Source organism: Vigna angularis, chromosome 2 (genome assembly GCF_016808095.1).
Source record: "Vigna angularis cultivar LongXiaoDou No.4 chromosome 2, ASM1680809v1, whole genome shotgun sequence".
Classification (NCBI taxonomy): Eukaryota; Viridiplantae; Streptophyta; class Magnoliopsida; order Fabales; family Fabaceae; genus Vigna; species Vigna angularis.
This window is the reverse complement of record NC_068971.1, coordinates 51,835,621-51,852,201: the sequence shown is the minus strand read 5'-3', so window position 1 is coordinate 51,852,201 and position 16,581 is coordinate 51,835,621. Positions and strand designations below refer to the sequence as shown.

The window sequence follows — 16,581 nt, the reverse complement described above, 5'->3', positions numbered from 1 at the left end:
ACTGTTTGATGATTGGATGTTTGACTCATTTAAATTTAGTTTTGTGTGATTAAGAGAACTTAAATGTGAACAATTGTTCAAAATGGGACAAACAATATTTAAAATTGTTTTGAACAATGCACTAAGAAAGGAATATCAAGTTGATCAATTTAATAGGTTTAAGTTCTCTCAAAAGAAAAAAAATAATACAAGTGTTGATATATGATATAGCGTTAAGCAACACTGAGGTGACATTTAGCATCTTATTTTGCAAATAGAATAGCGCTGAGAGGTGTAACATTGAGTGTCTAGTTTTGTGAATGGTTTAACGTTGAGCGGTATTAGGATATCGATGAACGTTATTTTTGTACTACAGGTCTGGAACATTTTAGTTAAAAGACATTGGACGAAAGAAATGTGTCACCAAGCCTAATTTTTTGCGAGAATAAATAACGATGAATGTTACATTTTAAGATAAGTCTAGCTTGGGACACCACCTTTGAATGTTAGTTTTTAAGTTTGTTATTTTCTTTTTCTTCAATTGTTTAAAATATACTTTGTATGCAATAGATGTATGCTTTTTGGTTTATTTATTAATATTTGTGGTGAAATTACACTTATACAAAATTATTTATAAAATAAATAAAACTATTTAAACAAATTATAAAAATAAATCATTTTTTTATATTTATAAAAAAAAATATTTTTATCATAAAAAAATAAACCATGAGTGTTTCCACATATTATTATAGTAGAAAAAGTTGACACATAATATGTTTTTTCACTAATGATTGTCATAATTCTTGTTCAATTAAAAAAATTGGAATTAATCTAAATACAATAAAAATTTACTTCAAGTTGTTAGTTTATACTGTTTAAAACTACTTATTCCTATAAAACATGTTTATTAATATTCATCAAACAACATACTTTAAATTAAATAACTAATACAATTTCATGATTATTTGTAATGTTACAAGAGATCATTTATTGATTCATAACTTTTAATGGTGTAGCATAACTCCCACCACATACTCAATCAAAGGTGAATCTAACAAAGCAAATAAAACATATATTACAAGTTGTATTACACAAAAATTTTCAATTTTGAAAATAATACTAAATAAAAAATAAGTAATTAAACTAAAATAAAATATTCAAACCATTATATAGGAATAGAGTGAAATTCATGTGAGATGAGTAAGAAGAAATAAAATGAAACTCTAGAAAAAAGATATTGTTACAGACAGTTCAAAAATTCTTCCAGTATTCTTTGTCTCAACTTATAGTGAACATTCTTTCAATAATTTTTAAAAGTTAATTATTTTTTTTATAAGATGTGTTTAAAACCCAAATTTAAAAGGTCAACAAATTGTTATTATTATTTTTCTTAAACTCGAAACGGCATTAGTTTGTTTACCATTTAGAATACGCGTATAATCAAAATAAAGTTGTACATATAATTTGTCTTTTTCTGCAAAATACGCCATTCTTGCAAAGAGGTAGTATATAAATAATTTGTATAGTTTAATATAGAGGAAAAATATTTTCAATTTTGGTAAAATCCATTAACTTGTTTATAAATATTAGTGGTGTGAAAATGAGTTCTAACCCGCGAGCCAACCCGGTTCACCACATGTTTGAGCTGGGTTCAGTTTGAAAAAAATGTAATTTTTTGAACCTGTCTCACCGGGTTGAACCCGTGGTGAGCCGGGTTGGCTAACTCACATAATTTAGTTTAATTATTTATTATTTTATGTTTCAATATTACTAGGATACAAAAATTATCAATATTAAAAACTTATTTCTGATATTTTTTTTATTTATTTTGAATTGTCTTTACATCATTTTAGAAAAGAGGTATATTTAGATTTGAATTAAAAAAAATTATTATTTTTTATTTTAAAAAAATTATAATTAAACGAGATACTCAGCCAACCCATTTAATCCACCGACCCGTGATGAATCAGGCTAAGTTCGAATTTTTTCAACTCGCTAATAAGTGAGCCGGGTTGGGTTGACTTACTAAGTAACCAACCCGTGATGGACCGGGTCGGGTCGAGCCAAATTTTCCATTTTGACAGCTGTAATAAATATACATTATCTTCTTTCTCATTCCTTCGCTATATTTTTGAACCAAACACTAATTTTTCTAGTTTCTTTCTTTTATTTTTATCTTTTATTTTCACCTGCTATATTTTCAAGAAGTTCAATGAATATTTACCTTAATTATAAGTTCAATGAAGATTATGTATAGATGAAAAAATAATTTTCTTAGACAGGAGTTTTTTTCACAAAAAAATGGAAACTTATGTACTTTCCTCCTTCAGCCGAAAAAATAATAAAAGATAATGTCAATTTGTGTGTGTTGAAGATTATTCATAATAATAATAATAATAATAATAATAAAAGAAATGGTGGGATCGTTAAATTTTTGTATTTTTTAAAAAAGATAAAAAAAATAATGTTAAAAAGTTATAAAAATTTTGTATGTGTTTGAAAATATCATTTCTCTGGTAATAAATAAATAAATAATGGTTGTGGAAAAAAATAGAAAGAAATAGCGGAAAGAGGTGGATCTGAAATCACATGGGACTCATCCACAACAAGAAAACGTTGCTTTGTCCTGCGTTGGTAAGAGAAGAGGAAGAAGCACTTGTTACTGTTTCTTAGTTTAGTTATAGAGAGAGAAAGTGGAGAGAGAAAGTAGAGAGAGAGAACCAGAAAGAGAGAGAACTCACTCCATTCCGAGAAAGACAGAGAACTCACTCCATTCCGAATCGGAGCATGGCGGAGCTCCGCCACTCCTCTTCCCTCGGCAGCCGAGCCTCCAATTCTCCGATGAAGCGTGACGCCGTCGCCGTCGCCGTCGCCGTCGGCGGCGCTGCCGATTCCTCTCCACTCATTCCCGACAGCCACCTCACCGACGACGACGAGCACGATCGCCACTCATCCAAGGAGCGCGACCGGCATGTCTGCTCCTTCTTGAACGACGACCCTAGGGTTTCGCCTCACAACTCCAGGATCTCTCTGTTTTTCACCTTCCTTCTTCTACTCGTTGGTTTAGTTTCTGTATTCACAATCTTCCATAAACTCGTGAGTCCTCTCTGCCCGCGTTTTAAGATTTACTAATAGTGCATTGGATCCATTTTCGCCTTTGGTGTGTGGAAAACGAAATTTCTCATCTGTAATTTCTACTGTTATTTTGTTTATCTGAAATTGAATTAAATTACCCTGGAATTTGCATGTGGAGTCAACTTATTGTTCTTCTTTCAATTTTGAATTGTATTGTTCAGCTATAGAGTAACTTCTGTTATGAGTAGCTGTACAAGTAATGCGTGTATTTTGTTTTTTTTTCTCATACAATAGTTCTGCCGGTGAAGTCATATATCTCACTCTTTTTGGCAAGTTCTTATGATCGAATTCGTGTTCAATTTATTGTAGAATGCCCCTTACTTGTGTAAAAAGGACGGCATTGTTCTTCATTGCCCACATGTAAGTTCTCATAAGGACCACTGCTTTGGTTTCCATTTCATTTTCTCCTTTTCTGTTGTTCAATGACAATGGTGTTATTTTCTCTTCTCATGTCCTCTTTGGTATTATTTTCAGGTCAAGGAATCGCCATCTCTTTGGGAAAATCCTTTCTCATCCACGACATCTTGGAGGCCCTGTGCCGAGCGCCGGGATGGCGTTTTATCAGGTTTCCATGGTTTTCTATGTTCATTAATATATTAATATATTTATTTATTTCACATCCCATCAGCATTGCAAGCCATGCCAAGACAGGGTATTAAGAAATTCAGTAATGACGATATCTCTTCATTCAGAAGCTGTGAAATTTTAGCATAATTTCCATTTGTCAGTAGCATCGAATAAGAGCGGTTATAATTGTCTCGCAAAACTGTGATGTTACCATCTAGGCATCACTGCAATGTGATTTTTTAATGGAGTGAATGGACCCGTTAAGATTTTTTATCACTCTCTTCACCTTTCATCAGAAAAAGGAAAACTCCGCCAAATTCTTAAGTTAATTTTTTTAGAACTTTTAACAAATCAATTGTTTCATTTATTTCTTAATGTAATATTCCCCATTCATCTCTTATATCTTACTTGGATTGGAATACATTCATACTGTTGCTGTGTATGTTGTTTCTAGTATTACTGCTACTATTCATAGTACTTTTATACTTCTATGTAGAGCTTCCTCATGAAAATGAAACAAACGGCTATATATTCATCCATGCTGAGGGTGGTCTAAATCAGCAAAGAATTGCGGTATGAGATATGTTCTTTCATTGTGATATTCTCTATCTTAGATTGTTTTCTTTTCCAAAATTGCCCTTGAATGTGACCCTTTACTGTTTGTCTGTATTTTCTTTCATAGCCATTGTTCTCTTGCTGACTGCCGCACCTGGGTTGGTGAATTTCCTTCCAATTGTAAAATATACGTGAACATAATGTTCTTTGAATTGTCTGATATAATTAGAAAGTAAAAGAACAGTATTTTTTTTTTGGCATTTAATTTCACGGTGCTTTTTTTCTATAGAATCACCCAAAGGGCTGATTTATTTTGTTAAAGTGCCATCTCAATACATTTCCAATTTGGTGCACTAGCAAATCGCAATGCCAGTAAAATTACTTTTTAAATTGGGTCTTCATGCAAAATGGTGCTGATTTCACTTTCTTGTTTCTTACATTGAAATGACAGTCTGTGGAATATTCAATAAAATTATCATATAATATTTAGCTGTCAGTGACTTACTTTCCAAATCTTTTAAAATGCAGATTTGCAATGCTGTGGCTGTAGCCAAAATAATGAATGCCACTCTTATTTTGCCTGTTTTGAAGCAGGATCAAATTTGGAAAGACCAAACGTAAGATCTCTTGTCCATTTTTTTTCCGTTGTTTAGATAAGTTTAATTAGGTTAAATCAATAATTTGGTTCCTGCAATTGAGACTTTCTTTGTGTTAATCCTTACATGAAAAATTCTGCATTTTGGTCCTCATGAAAAATCATTTACACATTAGACCTACTGTTTATCCTCCTCTATTATGGTTTTAATGGAATCCTAAGTTGTCTAATGATGTTCTTACTTAGCAAATTACATTTGACAGAAAGTAAAAGTCATGGTTAACAAGTCATCTATTAGTTTTCTTGCCTAGGGTGGTAGATTTCAGAGACGGTCCTCCTTTCTAACCATCATGATGCATGTCACGATTTCAGGAAATTTGAAGACATTTTTGATGTGGATCATTTCATTGACTACCTTAAGTATGACGTTCGTATTGTACGTGATATCCCACAATGGTTTACTGATAAATCAGAGCTATTTTCTAGCATAAGGTATGGTAGATTCCTGTATTTTTAGTACTCTGTTGAAAACTTAAATCCCCAGTTGGCATGAGAGATGGGTAAATATTTCCTTTTTTTCCATTAAAGTTTAAACATGAAATAACATGTCCTCGACCACCCTTTTTTACTCTGTTTTTATCAGTGTACTGATTGACAACAGGTGTGATTGAAGTGCTGGGTTTTGTGACCACTGACCAAATAGCATGAAAATTATGAGTTTGAAGTTAGAGATTCGTGTGCCTTTCTATTTGAGTCTTTTGAACTCTTACATCTCACGTTATGGCTGATAAGGGACAGATAAAAATGTCAAGACCTAGATAGCTTTTTGTTGGTTTTCTTTTTCATCCGTAGACTAGCTATCTTTTGGTTTTGATGGAATTGCTCGTTCTTGTGTCAAATGATAATTATGAATTTAAATTACTTGTGAGTTAAACAAGTCCTAAACCAGTGATGATTTTTTTTTTTGTAAAGGGGGTTTTATGGCCAGAGAATACACAATGTTCTGTCTATATTTATTCTTTCAATCATCTAACTTCTTACATGTTTCTCTTAGCTTTACCATATTGTTACCAATGGTGTCAACCAAGATGTTTCTGATACTTGGTGTTTGCTATTGATGCCTTCTGTGGTTGAATACACACGTGTGTTGACTAACAAATCAAATGTATCTTCTCATTCAGACGGACTGTAAAAAACATTCCAAAATATGCACCGGCACAATTTTACATCGATAATGTTCTGCCCCGGATCAAGGAGAAGAAGATTATGGCTCTTAAACCATTTGTTGACAGACTGGGGTAGGCCAGGGGTGATATATGTTCTATGCCTATTTTTTGTATGTAATTGATTGTGTCATGATGTTTCAGTTCTTGTTTCAGATATGACAATGTTCCTCCTGAAATCAACAAGCTGAGATGTAGAGTTAATTATCATGCACTGAAATTTCTTCCTGATATAGAGCAGATGGCTGATTCACTGGCATCAAGAATGAGAAACCGAACTGGAAATTCAAATCCTTATATGTATGTGACATTTGTGATCACAACCCTGACTGAGTTATGGGTGATTTTTTCTAGTGTCCAAGTGATTTAAGAATTTTACTGTAAACAGGGCTTTGCATCTTAGATTTGAGAAAGGAATGGTGGGACTATCGTTCTGTGATTTTGTGGGGACAAGAGAGGAGAAAGTCAAAATGGCAGAGTATAGAAAAAAGGAGTGGCCTCGACGGTACAAGGTGGCCATCATACTTTTTATCAAATCAACAGGAACTCTAAGAACCTTCTATTGGAGCATTTTGATCACATTGTATTTGTTGAAAAATGCAGAATGGTTCCCATCTGTGGCAATTAGCTCTACAGAAGCGTAAGGAAGGACGATGTCCTCTAGAGCCTGGAGAAGTGGCCGTTATTCTTCGGGCTATGGGCTATCCTAAGGAAACTCAAATTTACGTTGCTTCTGGACAGGTTTATGGTGGACAGAACCGGATGGCTCCACTAAGAAATATGTTCCCTAATCTGGTTAGGCTTTCTTCACTTCCTTTCTCTTGTTCTGTTTGTTTTTTATGAAAATCACAATCATTATTGTGTAGTGAATGAAGTGATGTCATGAACGGAGTTCTAATGTCCGTTAAGGCTATCAAGCTGTCAAGCTATGATGCAATGTTCTCTTGCTCTATATAAATTTATTTATCCATTATAATATAGCAAATATGAGTCTGTTTGAACGAGCTTGTCCATAAGTTTTTAGAGGAAAGAAAAATAAGAGGAAAAAGTAAATTTGACTTCATCTTGTCAAAATTCATGTAAGAATTCCTTAGATTCTTCTGCAATGTGTTAATATTTTCCCTACAACAGGTTACTAAGGAGGAGCTAGCAACCAAAGAGGAGTTAGATGGTTTCAGAAAGCATGTGACAAGCCTAGCAGCTCTTGACTTCTTAGTGTGCTTGAAGTCAGATGTATTCGTGATGACCCATGGAGGCAACTTTGCTAAGCTGATTATCGGCGCCCGTAGATACATGGGTCACCGTCTAAAGTCAATTAAGCCTGACAAAGGGCTAATGTCAAAGTCTTTTGGGGATCCGTACATGGGTTGGGCTACTTTTGTAGAAGATGTTGTTGTTACTCACCAGACGCGAACGGGATTGCCAGAAGAGACTTTCCCTAACTATGATCTCTGGGAGAACCCTCTGACTCCATGCATGTGTAGAGCCTGATTAGAGCAATTTTATCAACGACACTGGGACTTTATCAAGATTCAACTGGGAGAAATACGCCGTTTAAGTTATGAATTCAATCTATCTCCAGGGTAAACGTCGGAATGCAGGCTCCTGTTCAATATAAGCTTTGAGGTAGGAGGGGCAGTAAATAGAAATTTGAAGCAGAGATAATGGCTTGAAGGGAATCAGATTGGACTGTGGTTATCATTTTAATGAACAGATTTCCTATTCTGAGTATTCTCTTTGCCGAGATACCGGATGGATTTTGTCTTTTCATCTAACATGTAGCCATTCCATGATCCCTTTTATTCTTCCAGGAAAAAACGATTATTTTTTGTACTAAGAAAATTGTGCAAATCATTAATGACTTACATGCTAGGTTTCTGTGATTTTACGATGCATTGGCAGTAAAATGTGAGGGTCAGGGTGATAAAGGCTTTTCATGATTACGTAGGAGGATTTGGCTCCTTAAAAGGGCCGAGTGTAATTAAAGATGCTGTTGAAATTTTGAACCTTTTATTTTCTAAATAATTCATTATATTATTTACACTTCATCTTTTAATAGAGGAGCTAAAAAGTATGAAGTATGTTCAGTCACGAGAAAACTTATGGATCGGATCATTCAATCGAAGAAAAATGGTGTTTTATTCAGGATCTAAATGCTAACGTGAGCAGGCGATAGCCATTACAAGTTATTGTCATGATAGTAGGCCAATAGAGGCGTTGTCTGGAACCAGTGGTTGGAATCTGGAAAATTCGAAATGGTTATTGTCATGTTTACATCACTGTGTGCGTTTAGTGTGTAGTGGCTATTATCTGAATCTCGATTGAAGAGAGCGGAACAATGCCAAAATGAAGGGTCGTTTCTGAGTGTTCTTTGCTGGGCAAGGAACCTGCGAAAATGTCATGTTCCCACAACGAGGCCGTCCTTGAAACAACCGCAGGTGCGGAACAAACCTCATTCAACCGCTCCCATAAACAAGTAGTAGCATTGTTTCTTAGTTTAGTGTTCTTATTCTCACTACTCTTCATTCTACCTATGCCAGAAAGAGGAAAAAAAAGGTTTGACTATGCCAAAAACATCTTTAACTAGTTCGCGACATTGAATATGTTGCTAACATAGTCAATGTAAACGTGAGGTCATAACTTACAAGTAACTATTTTGTCGATACATGCATTAGTTTTAACAACACAACACGTCTTTTCTTTATACTTATCTTCATCTTAAACCTTTTCTTTCTTCAGTCTAACAGTATTACTCACAAAATTTAAACATCAAAGAATGAATCTTTATTATACCCTGTCAATAATTATTTAAAATGTTAAATATTTTTATGTTTTATATTTAGGTACAGATTTTACTATAAATTGTTAGTTTTCAATGAGAATGTTAAAGACATCAATAATAGTCTCGAAGTCCCAACTAACGAACTAAAATAGTGGATATTTCTGCTGGCATATAAACTCCGTTGAACTCTGACGCAACAGGGCACCGGATAAAGCAATCATGAAGTGCTTCTCCTCATCCTCCGTCTCTCTCTTTATTTTCCTTTGTCTATGTTTTGAGAGGTATATTAGCACGGCCTCTTCTTACTCGTTTGCGATAGTTTAGTAGATTGCGTGTTTCACTTGCATGCATCCTTTCGGAACCCATTGGAAGATAAGTCTGATCAGCAATCGCTTCGCTCGTCTCATGGTTTCATTTTGATTGCAAAATTGTATTAATTACCCATAAAGTTTTTGCGCTGTTTCTTAAAAGGCTGTTCTCGTGAGTTGCTTTTAAAGTTCAATTATAGCATTTCATCATCGCATATCGCTATGAAAAATTTTAAAGTCAGCGTCTCAATTTTACTTTGGCCCTGGGCACTTTTCCTGCATGAAGTCAACCCAGATTCCAGCATTTATGTTGATTGCCATAAATAGTTTATTGAATTGTTATAAACAAGCTTCAATTTGGAACTGTGTGTGGAATAAGTTTTAAATTTGTTAGCAAGCTTAAATTTTTTTCTAATTGCAGAAAGTAGTAATAATGACTGGACTAGATTGAATCCTAATTTGCACAACAACGTCCCAGTGCAAGCTTTCTGGATGTCTTAATCTTTGTGCCCTTGTTCTGTCATATCTAATATTGTCATTTCAGTGTGTGGTCTCAAAATGTATCGGAGAGTGATCGACAGGAAGCTAGCATTCCACCAAGAGGTTGGAACTCCTATGATTCCTTTTCCTGGACAATATCTGAAGAAGAATTCTTGCAGAGTGCTGAAGTAGTTTCTCGGCGTCTCCATGATTATGGATATGAGGTATAGTTTCTGTGAGGAATCATCTGTGAATGAGTTTGAATATGCTAGTAGTTCTTTCCTTATATATAGATATAATAACTTGCCTTCAAACCTTTGTAGTATGTTGTGGTGGATTACCTCTGGTATAGAAGGAAAGTTGAGGGTGCTTATCATGATTCTCTTGGATTTGATGTGATTGATGAATGGGGGAGGATGCTTCCTGATCCAGGAAGGTGGCCTTCTTCTGAAAATGGGAAAGGATTTTCTGAAGTAGCTAATCGAGTACATGGCATGGGTTTGAAATTTGGGATTCATGTCATGAGAGGGATAAGTACACAAGCTGTAAACGCAAACACCCCTATCCTTGATACAAAAACGGTATTGCTTTGCATTTGTGCCATAATTTAACTCTTTCTTTCTCGTTTTTTTAAGGAAAGATATCAGTCGTAATGAATGTCCCATTCAATGCATTTTATCTGCAATAGAGCATTACAAAGCAGGAGCTGAGGATGTTGTTTACATTAATCTAAAGTTTGACATTGATATCTTTCAATTTCCTAGGGAGGTGCTTATCAAGAATCTGGTCGAGTGTGGTATGCAAAAGACATAGCAATCCCAGAAAGGGCTTGTGCATGGATGCCTCATGGTTTCATGAGTGTGAATACAAATTTGGGAGCAGGAAAAGCTTTTCTGAGATCCCTTTATGAGCAGTATGCTTCATGGGATGTTGATTTTGGTAATTGGACTACTATTTTACATTCTATTTTTAGAATGCTCTATCACAACAAATTCATGTCATTGAAAGAAATCTTAATGACTTCCATAGTTTTATTGCATCTGACCAATAAGTTTGGATAAGTAAAGAAAGCATTTGTATTTATTTCTGGTACAGTAATTGTATTTTTTTTTCGTTAAGATTATTGTTGAGACTTCATTAGGTCGGCTACGTGTTTAATGGTCTCATAAACTTGACTTAAAAGTTTCATATCTTATCATATCGCTGTAGATTGCCTATGTGTTCATACTTTAATTCAGGGGTTAGGCTGAAGTAAAAAACCAACAGAAAGTACTCAAAACTATATCATGTAATTCAGAGGTTATGTCTTTCATTGACGGCTATTTTAACAGCTTTTCTACTTTCCACGCAGTGAAACATGACTGTGTATTCGGGGATGACTTTGATTTAAATGAAATAACCTATGTTTCTGAGGTATTCTGGAGTTCTCCTGTCCTCCTACCTTCCATTCCCCTTATTCTCGTCTGAAAACCCAAGATTGGTAATATCATGGAAGATCCTTTGGAAGCTACTAATTACTTGTCATTCCATCCAGGTTCTCAAGCAGTTTGATCGCCCCATTGTGTATTCTTTGTCTCCTGGAACTAGTGTGACACCAGCCATGGCCAAGGATGTCAGTGGACTGGTCAATATGTATCGTGTAACAGGAGATGACTGGGATACATGGGGGGATGTCAAATCACATTTTGATATTGCCAGGTGGTTACTTATAACTTAGTTGACACATTTGTATCTGCCTTTAGAGTACCTCGATAATATTTTATTTCTGAATCCCTGGTCTGTTATTCCATCATTATATCATATAACTTTAGTTATTTGATTCTATCAGGGATTTCTCAAATGCTAATATGATAGGAGCAGAAGGTTTAACGGGGAAATCTTGGCCTGATTTGGATATGCTACCCTTTGGATGGCTAACTGATCCTGGTAATGAGGCCGGGCTGCTACTTTTTCTCTGTCCTGTATTAATATGATTACCCTTGTACTTTTAATCAGTTAGCTACCAACAATGTGATCATGGACAGAATTACTTCTGTTTTCATTAATCATTTATCCTTCCTCTATCTTCTGCCCTTTTTGTTGTTTTAAGCAAATAACTTTTATGTGAAACCAGAATCCGGTGGCATTGTAAGCATTTGTCTGCATATAGATTTACTCTTCCATGAAGAGGACATTGCTGGTTCACTGAAACTGTTAGATTAGAAAACTCAAGATATTCAGCAGTCTCGTCGTGGGAAATTGCCACAAGCTGTTTAAATTTAGACTCACGGGAAAAATGGATTATGATACTGCATTTTCACTTTTTTCTTTGGTTTTGGAAGGTTCAATTGAAGGTCCACATAGGTTTAGTCGTCTCAATCTGGAAGAAAAGAAGACACAGGTATTTCTACAAGCACAGCTAGGTTTTTTTTCTGATATATTCATGTGCTAACTTTAATTTGCTTACAACTGTATATGTATTATCAATAGACTGAGTGAATGTCTTTCTACCCCGTAGATGACTCTTTGGTCTATGGCAAAGTCTCCCCTTATGTATGGTGGGGATGTTCGGAAGATTGATCCTAGTACATATGATATTATCACAAATCCCACCCTTCTCGAGATTAATTCTTTTAGCTCAAATAATATGGAGGTATGTGAGCCATCTAAATATTTTGGTGTAATAATATTTTGATCAAATTAGTATCATATTTACTTTGCCGCATTGGCAGTTTCCTTATATCACAATTGTGAAGAGTGAAGATCAGGATCTTAGTTTGAGAAGAAGTGGCAAAGAAATAAAAACAACTTTCACCCATTCATTAGGCCTCACAAAGTGCACCGAGTCAAAGGCAATAGGTTGGGCTAGTGAAAGGCTTAACCTATATCTTGAAAGAATATGTTGGAAAAGGAGTTTAGGAAACAAGCATCTTGCCCCCTTCTGTGTGCACAAAAGAGAACTTTACTTCCCATTGTAATCTTGCTTATCTTGCTATGTTCCATTTTTCCTAACTCTGATATGAATAATAATGATGTTAACAACAGAAATTGGTACTTGGATACTGATACAGAGATGAAGTGAGTATGTATCAAGAGTATCATCACGGGAAACATCACTTAGTTGCAACAAACAGAATAAAATTTTGCTTGGATGCTTCTCCAAAACGCAAGCTCACCTCTAAAGAGTTCAAGAGAGGGACATTTTCTACCTGCAGGTGGGATTCAAATCAGGTATGTTTAATCTATCTTTAGGTTTTGCAAGGGTGCATGTTGCCCCAGCTTGTAGTTTTTGCAATTTTGTCTGAGTTTTATACAATTCAAAGATAATCTTGCTTGTGCAGCACACACTGCTCCTCTTCCAATCTTAATATTACTTTCGCATGTTTTTTACATGAAATAACATTTAGATATGCATCTTTACATGTATATTTTTTTTGTGTATTCTGTTATAAACTGATTTTTGAGTCATTCACAGATGTGGGAATTGAATCCTAATGGGACCCTGGTCAATAGTTATTCTGGCTTGTGTGCAACAGTAGAGTCTACCGAAGGTGAAAATTTGCAAATACACTTTCCAGAATGATGTTTGATTCATGCAGTTGTAGAGTTTATCTTGGTTTTTCCTCAGATTTAATATTCATGATGCAAGCTGCTTACTTTTGCAGATACTATTAATTCTGGTGGCTTGCGCTCTTGGATTGCTACAGGAAGAAAAGGTCTGTTAACAAAAACTACAGCTAAATTTTGATTGTTTTGTTTCTGCACTTAATCCAATCCAAAAAACTGCATTAGTGTATATTTTGCAGACACTGGTTGAGGTTGAACTAGTAGCATGTCACATTAAAGAATTCTTTGGAGTTATTCTGTTCTAACTCTTACAATTGTATCTCTGTGTAGGAGAAGTCTATATTGCTTTCTTCAATCTAAATGAACAGAAGACAGTAATGTCTGCACAGGCATCTGACCTGGCTAAGTTTCTTCCTGCCAGAGACTTCAGAGACTTCAGTTCTTGTGAGGGCAGTGAAGTGTGGAGTGGAAATGCTGTAGAAATAACACAATGGAGGCTATCAGCAGCAGTGGAAATGCATGGAAGTGCACTAATTGTTCTGAAATGCAGCTAAAAGAGAAAAAAGGCATTTCCTTTTTCTTTTTTTATATGGACAGATGAAATTCAATGACATCATTCACCTATTACGTGAAACATCAATCATCCTAAGAAATGGCAAAAATATTACGAGTGCTTAAAATCAGGTTGATTAAAAACATTACAGTGGATCAAAATTAATTTGTTTTTGAATTTTTTGAATCCACTTATTTCTAAATCCAATCGTTTAATTTTTTATTTATTGAAATACAATAACAGGATTAAATCAAATGAAATCATTTGTTATACTTAAATATGATGTCACATATTTAGTTAATTGAAAATTAATGTATGTCTAAGGTTCTTTATATTTACTAAAGTAACATAACCATTGTATTGCAAATAATAAAATTATGTAAGTTTTTTATAAGCATTGCAAATTAAAAATATAAATACAACAACAAATAAAAATAACTTAGAAAAGATTTTTTTATTTGATAGTTTTTTATTATAAAAATTTAAATAATTTTTTAAAGAGATGTTTAATCATTAGTATTGATTCGAACTCACTTGATTTAGTTTGATTCAAAATTTATATTGAATTTAAATCAAATTATATATGATTTTATATTTGGTTTAAATAGTTATTTAATTAAAATTTAAATCAAACTAAACTACTGACATTTTCATGCATTAGTAAATATTATAGGTTTATGTGTAATTTTAATTTCTTTGGTTTCTTCTGTGATTAAATTTCCTTTTGTTAAAAATCATGTATATTTATTTTTCACAGTCTAAATTTTTGCAAATTGAATTGTACATATTATTTTAAACTTTTCTATTTAAAACCCAGTGATTAAAAACATTAAGTTTCACTATAAAGGAAAATATAAAGCAACCTTCTCACTAAAATTTTAGTATAAACACACTTAAACGCATTTGACTACTTCCACATAGTTTTCTTTTTTAAAGTGAAGTGCCTTATATTTTATTTGAAATAAGTGACGTAAGCCATTGCATCATGAACAAGATTTAACAGGATTAAATTAATTTAAAAGGAATGGAAAAATTGGCTTTTGGTTCTATAAATGTTTCATACAAAGAGACATCTAAATAGCTTTTCTTAAAATAAAAGAAACTAACCAAACACTATCACTAAATATTACTTAAATAATTTAAATTTAATTACATTTAAAGTTGTTGAATTTTTAATTAAATACTTTCATGTAGTAAGTACTTAAAATATTTACATTTTTAAGTGAATTTTTATTATTTTTTTTTTCATTAAATGTGTGGTCTTGTCATCTTATATATTGTATAAATCTAAGGTTTGTATAAATGATATTAGGGTTAAAATAAAATTAATGTTTATATTTTATTTATTGATAAGATGTTTAATTATGATTTCGTTATATTTTTCAATGATTATTAAGAAATTTTTCTGTCATCATTAATGAAGTAATTTTTCAATAATAAAAATAATTTATTATTTCATATTAATAGTATTATTATTTTATATTTTTGTAACACATATTAACAAGTAAACAATAAGATTCAATTAAAATAATAGAATTAAATGAAAAAATATAAAAAAATTGTATATTCAACAAACAAACAAAAATTAATAAAAACTCAATTAGAAATACTTAAATTCAATATAAATTTAAAAATTAATTGAATCTAACAAATGATTTATTTATTGTTGCATGTAAGTAACGTGAATCATGATAAATTTAAAATTATTAATGATTTTTAATTATAGATTAATTACATATTAATTTATTTTTTTAATAAAAGCATATAATAATTACTAAAAATATACTCAATTGTTTTAATTATTAATAAAATTGAGGAGTTTATATCAAAATTATATATTTTTTCAATTATACTAAAAAAAGAAAAACATAGGAGATTTTGTAAATAAGGATAGATATTTAGAAAAGTCAGATATAGAGGAATTGGCGGGTTAAAGAATTCATTCTCTGAACCTTTCTCCATTCTTCTCTTCTCTTCCGTTCCATTTCCGTCGTCTTCTTCCTCTCTGCAACAATGGTAAATCAATGATTTTTTGTTTCTTAAATTACAAAAATGGTTTTATCAGCTGCAGTCACAATAACGACCCTATTCAATCCATCATCATCATCATCATCATCATCATTATCTTCTTCTTCTTATTCTTTCAGTTCCCCTATTTTCCCAAAACCTAACACCTTCACTCCTTCCAAATCCAACGCCGTTAACGCTCTATGCACCAAACCCAAACTCCGATCCAACGTCGCCGACAAGCTAAACAACATCGCCTCCGAGTTCACCTCTCTCTCCCAACCCATCGACCGCGTCAAACGCCTTCTCCACTACGCCTCCCTCCTCCCGCCCTTCCTTGACGCCGACCGGGTTCCGGCCAACCGAGTCGTCGGCTGCGCCACCCAGGTATGGGTGGTGGCTGAGATCGACGAGCGGCGGAGGATGCGCTTCCGCGCCGACAGCGACTCCGAGATTTCGAAAGGCTTCTGCTGGTGTCTGGTCTGGATTCTCGACGGCGCGAAACCCGAGGAGGTCCTCATGGTCGAGAGGGAAGATTTGGCCGACGTCAATGTTGGATTGGGGATGAGTCTCAAGGCCCACTCCCGGACCAATACGTGGCACAACGTTTTGTTCACCATGCAAACTGCCGCCAAAGATTTGCTCTGATTTCACTTTTCCCCTCTCACGCAAATTTTGTAACAATAGTTTTTCATCTTCTCTTAAACTTGCCTTGGTTTTATCGCGTGTTTGATTATAGCAATGCAAATTCCATTCTATCGGGATATGCTGGACATATATCTATTTCCTCTTCGAATCTCAGTTTTTATTATGCTGCTACTTTTTATAGTTTTTCATTATCATCTTCTCAT

The 16,581-nt window shown here is 33.8% G+C and overlaps 3 protein-coding genes across 3 annotated transcripts; all 3 read left to right on the top strand.

Moving 5' to 3' along the window:
- The first annotated feature begins 2,561 nt into the window (after positions 1 to 2,561).
- LOC108327666 (protein PECTIC ARABINOGALACTAN SYNTHESIS-RELATED) lies at positions 2,562 to 7,937 on the top strand. The gene is made up of 11 exons (XM_052873022.1): positions 2,562 to 3,075; positions 3,424 to 3,474; positions 3,589 to 3,679; positions 4,178 to 4,254; positions 4,765 to 4,853; positions 5,204 to 5,323; positions 6,013 to 6,129; positions 6,211 to 6,354; positions 6,443 to 6,566; positions 6,658 to 6,849; positions 7,186 to 7,937. Exons 1-11 carry the CDS (start codon positions 2,767 to 2,769, stop codon positions 7,543 to 7,545), a joined length of 1,674 nt encoding a protein of 557 aa, XP_052728982.1. The 5' UTR covers positions 2,562 to 2,766; the 3' UTR covers positions 7,546 to 7,937.
- A 973-nt stretch (positions 7,938 to 8,910) lies between these two features.
- LOC108329019 (uncharacterized) lies at positions 8,911 to 13,853 on the top strand. The gene is made up of 14 exons (XM_017562991.2): positions 8,911 to 9,117; positions 9,689 to 9,848; positions 9,948 to 10,205; positions 10,389 to 10,563; positions 10,976 to 11,037; positions 11,159 to 11,322; positions 11,453 to 11,550; positions 11,946 to 12,004; positions 12,122 to 12,256; positions 12,336 to 12,577; positions 12,675 to 12,834; positions 13,079 to 13,154; positions 13,269 to 13,319; positions 13,501 to 13,853. Exons 1-14 carry the CDS (start codon positions 9,056 to 9,058, stop codon positions 13,722 to 13,724), a joined length of 1,926 nt encoding a protein of 641 aa, XP_017418480.1. The 5' UTR covers positions 8,911 to 9,055; the 3' UTR covers positions 13,725 to 13,853.
- A 1,782-nt stretch (positions 13,854 to 15,635) lies between these two features.
- Positions 15,636 to 16,566, top strand: LOC108328633 (sufE-like protein 2, chloroplastic). The gene has a single exon (XM_017562524.2). It carries the CDS (start codon positions 15,776 to 15,778, stop codon positions 16,376 to 16,378), a length of 603 nt encoding a protein of 200 aa, XP_017418013.2. The 5' UTR covers positions 15,636 to 15,775; the 3' UTR covers positions 16,379 to 16,566.
- Positions 16,567 to 16,581: the final 15 nt, after the last annotated feature.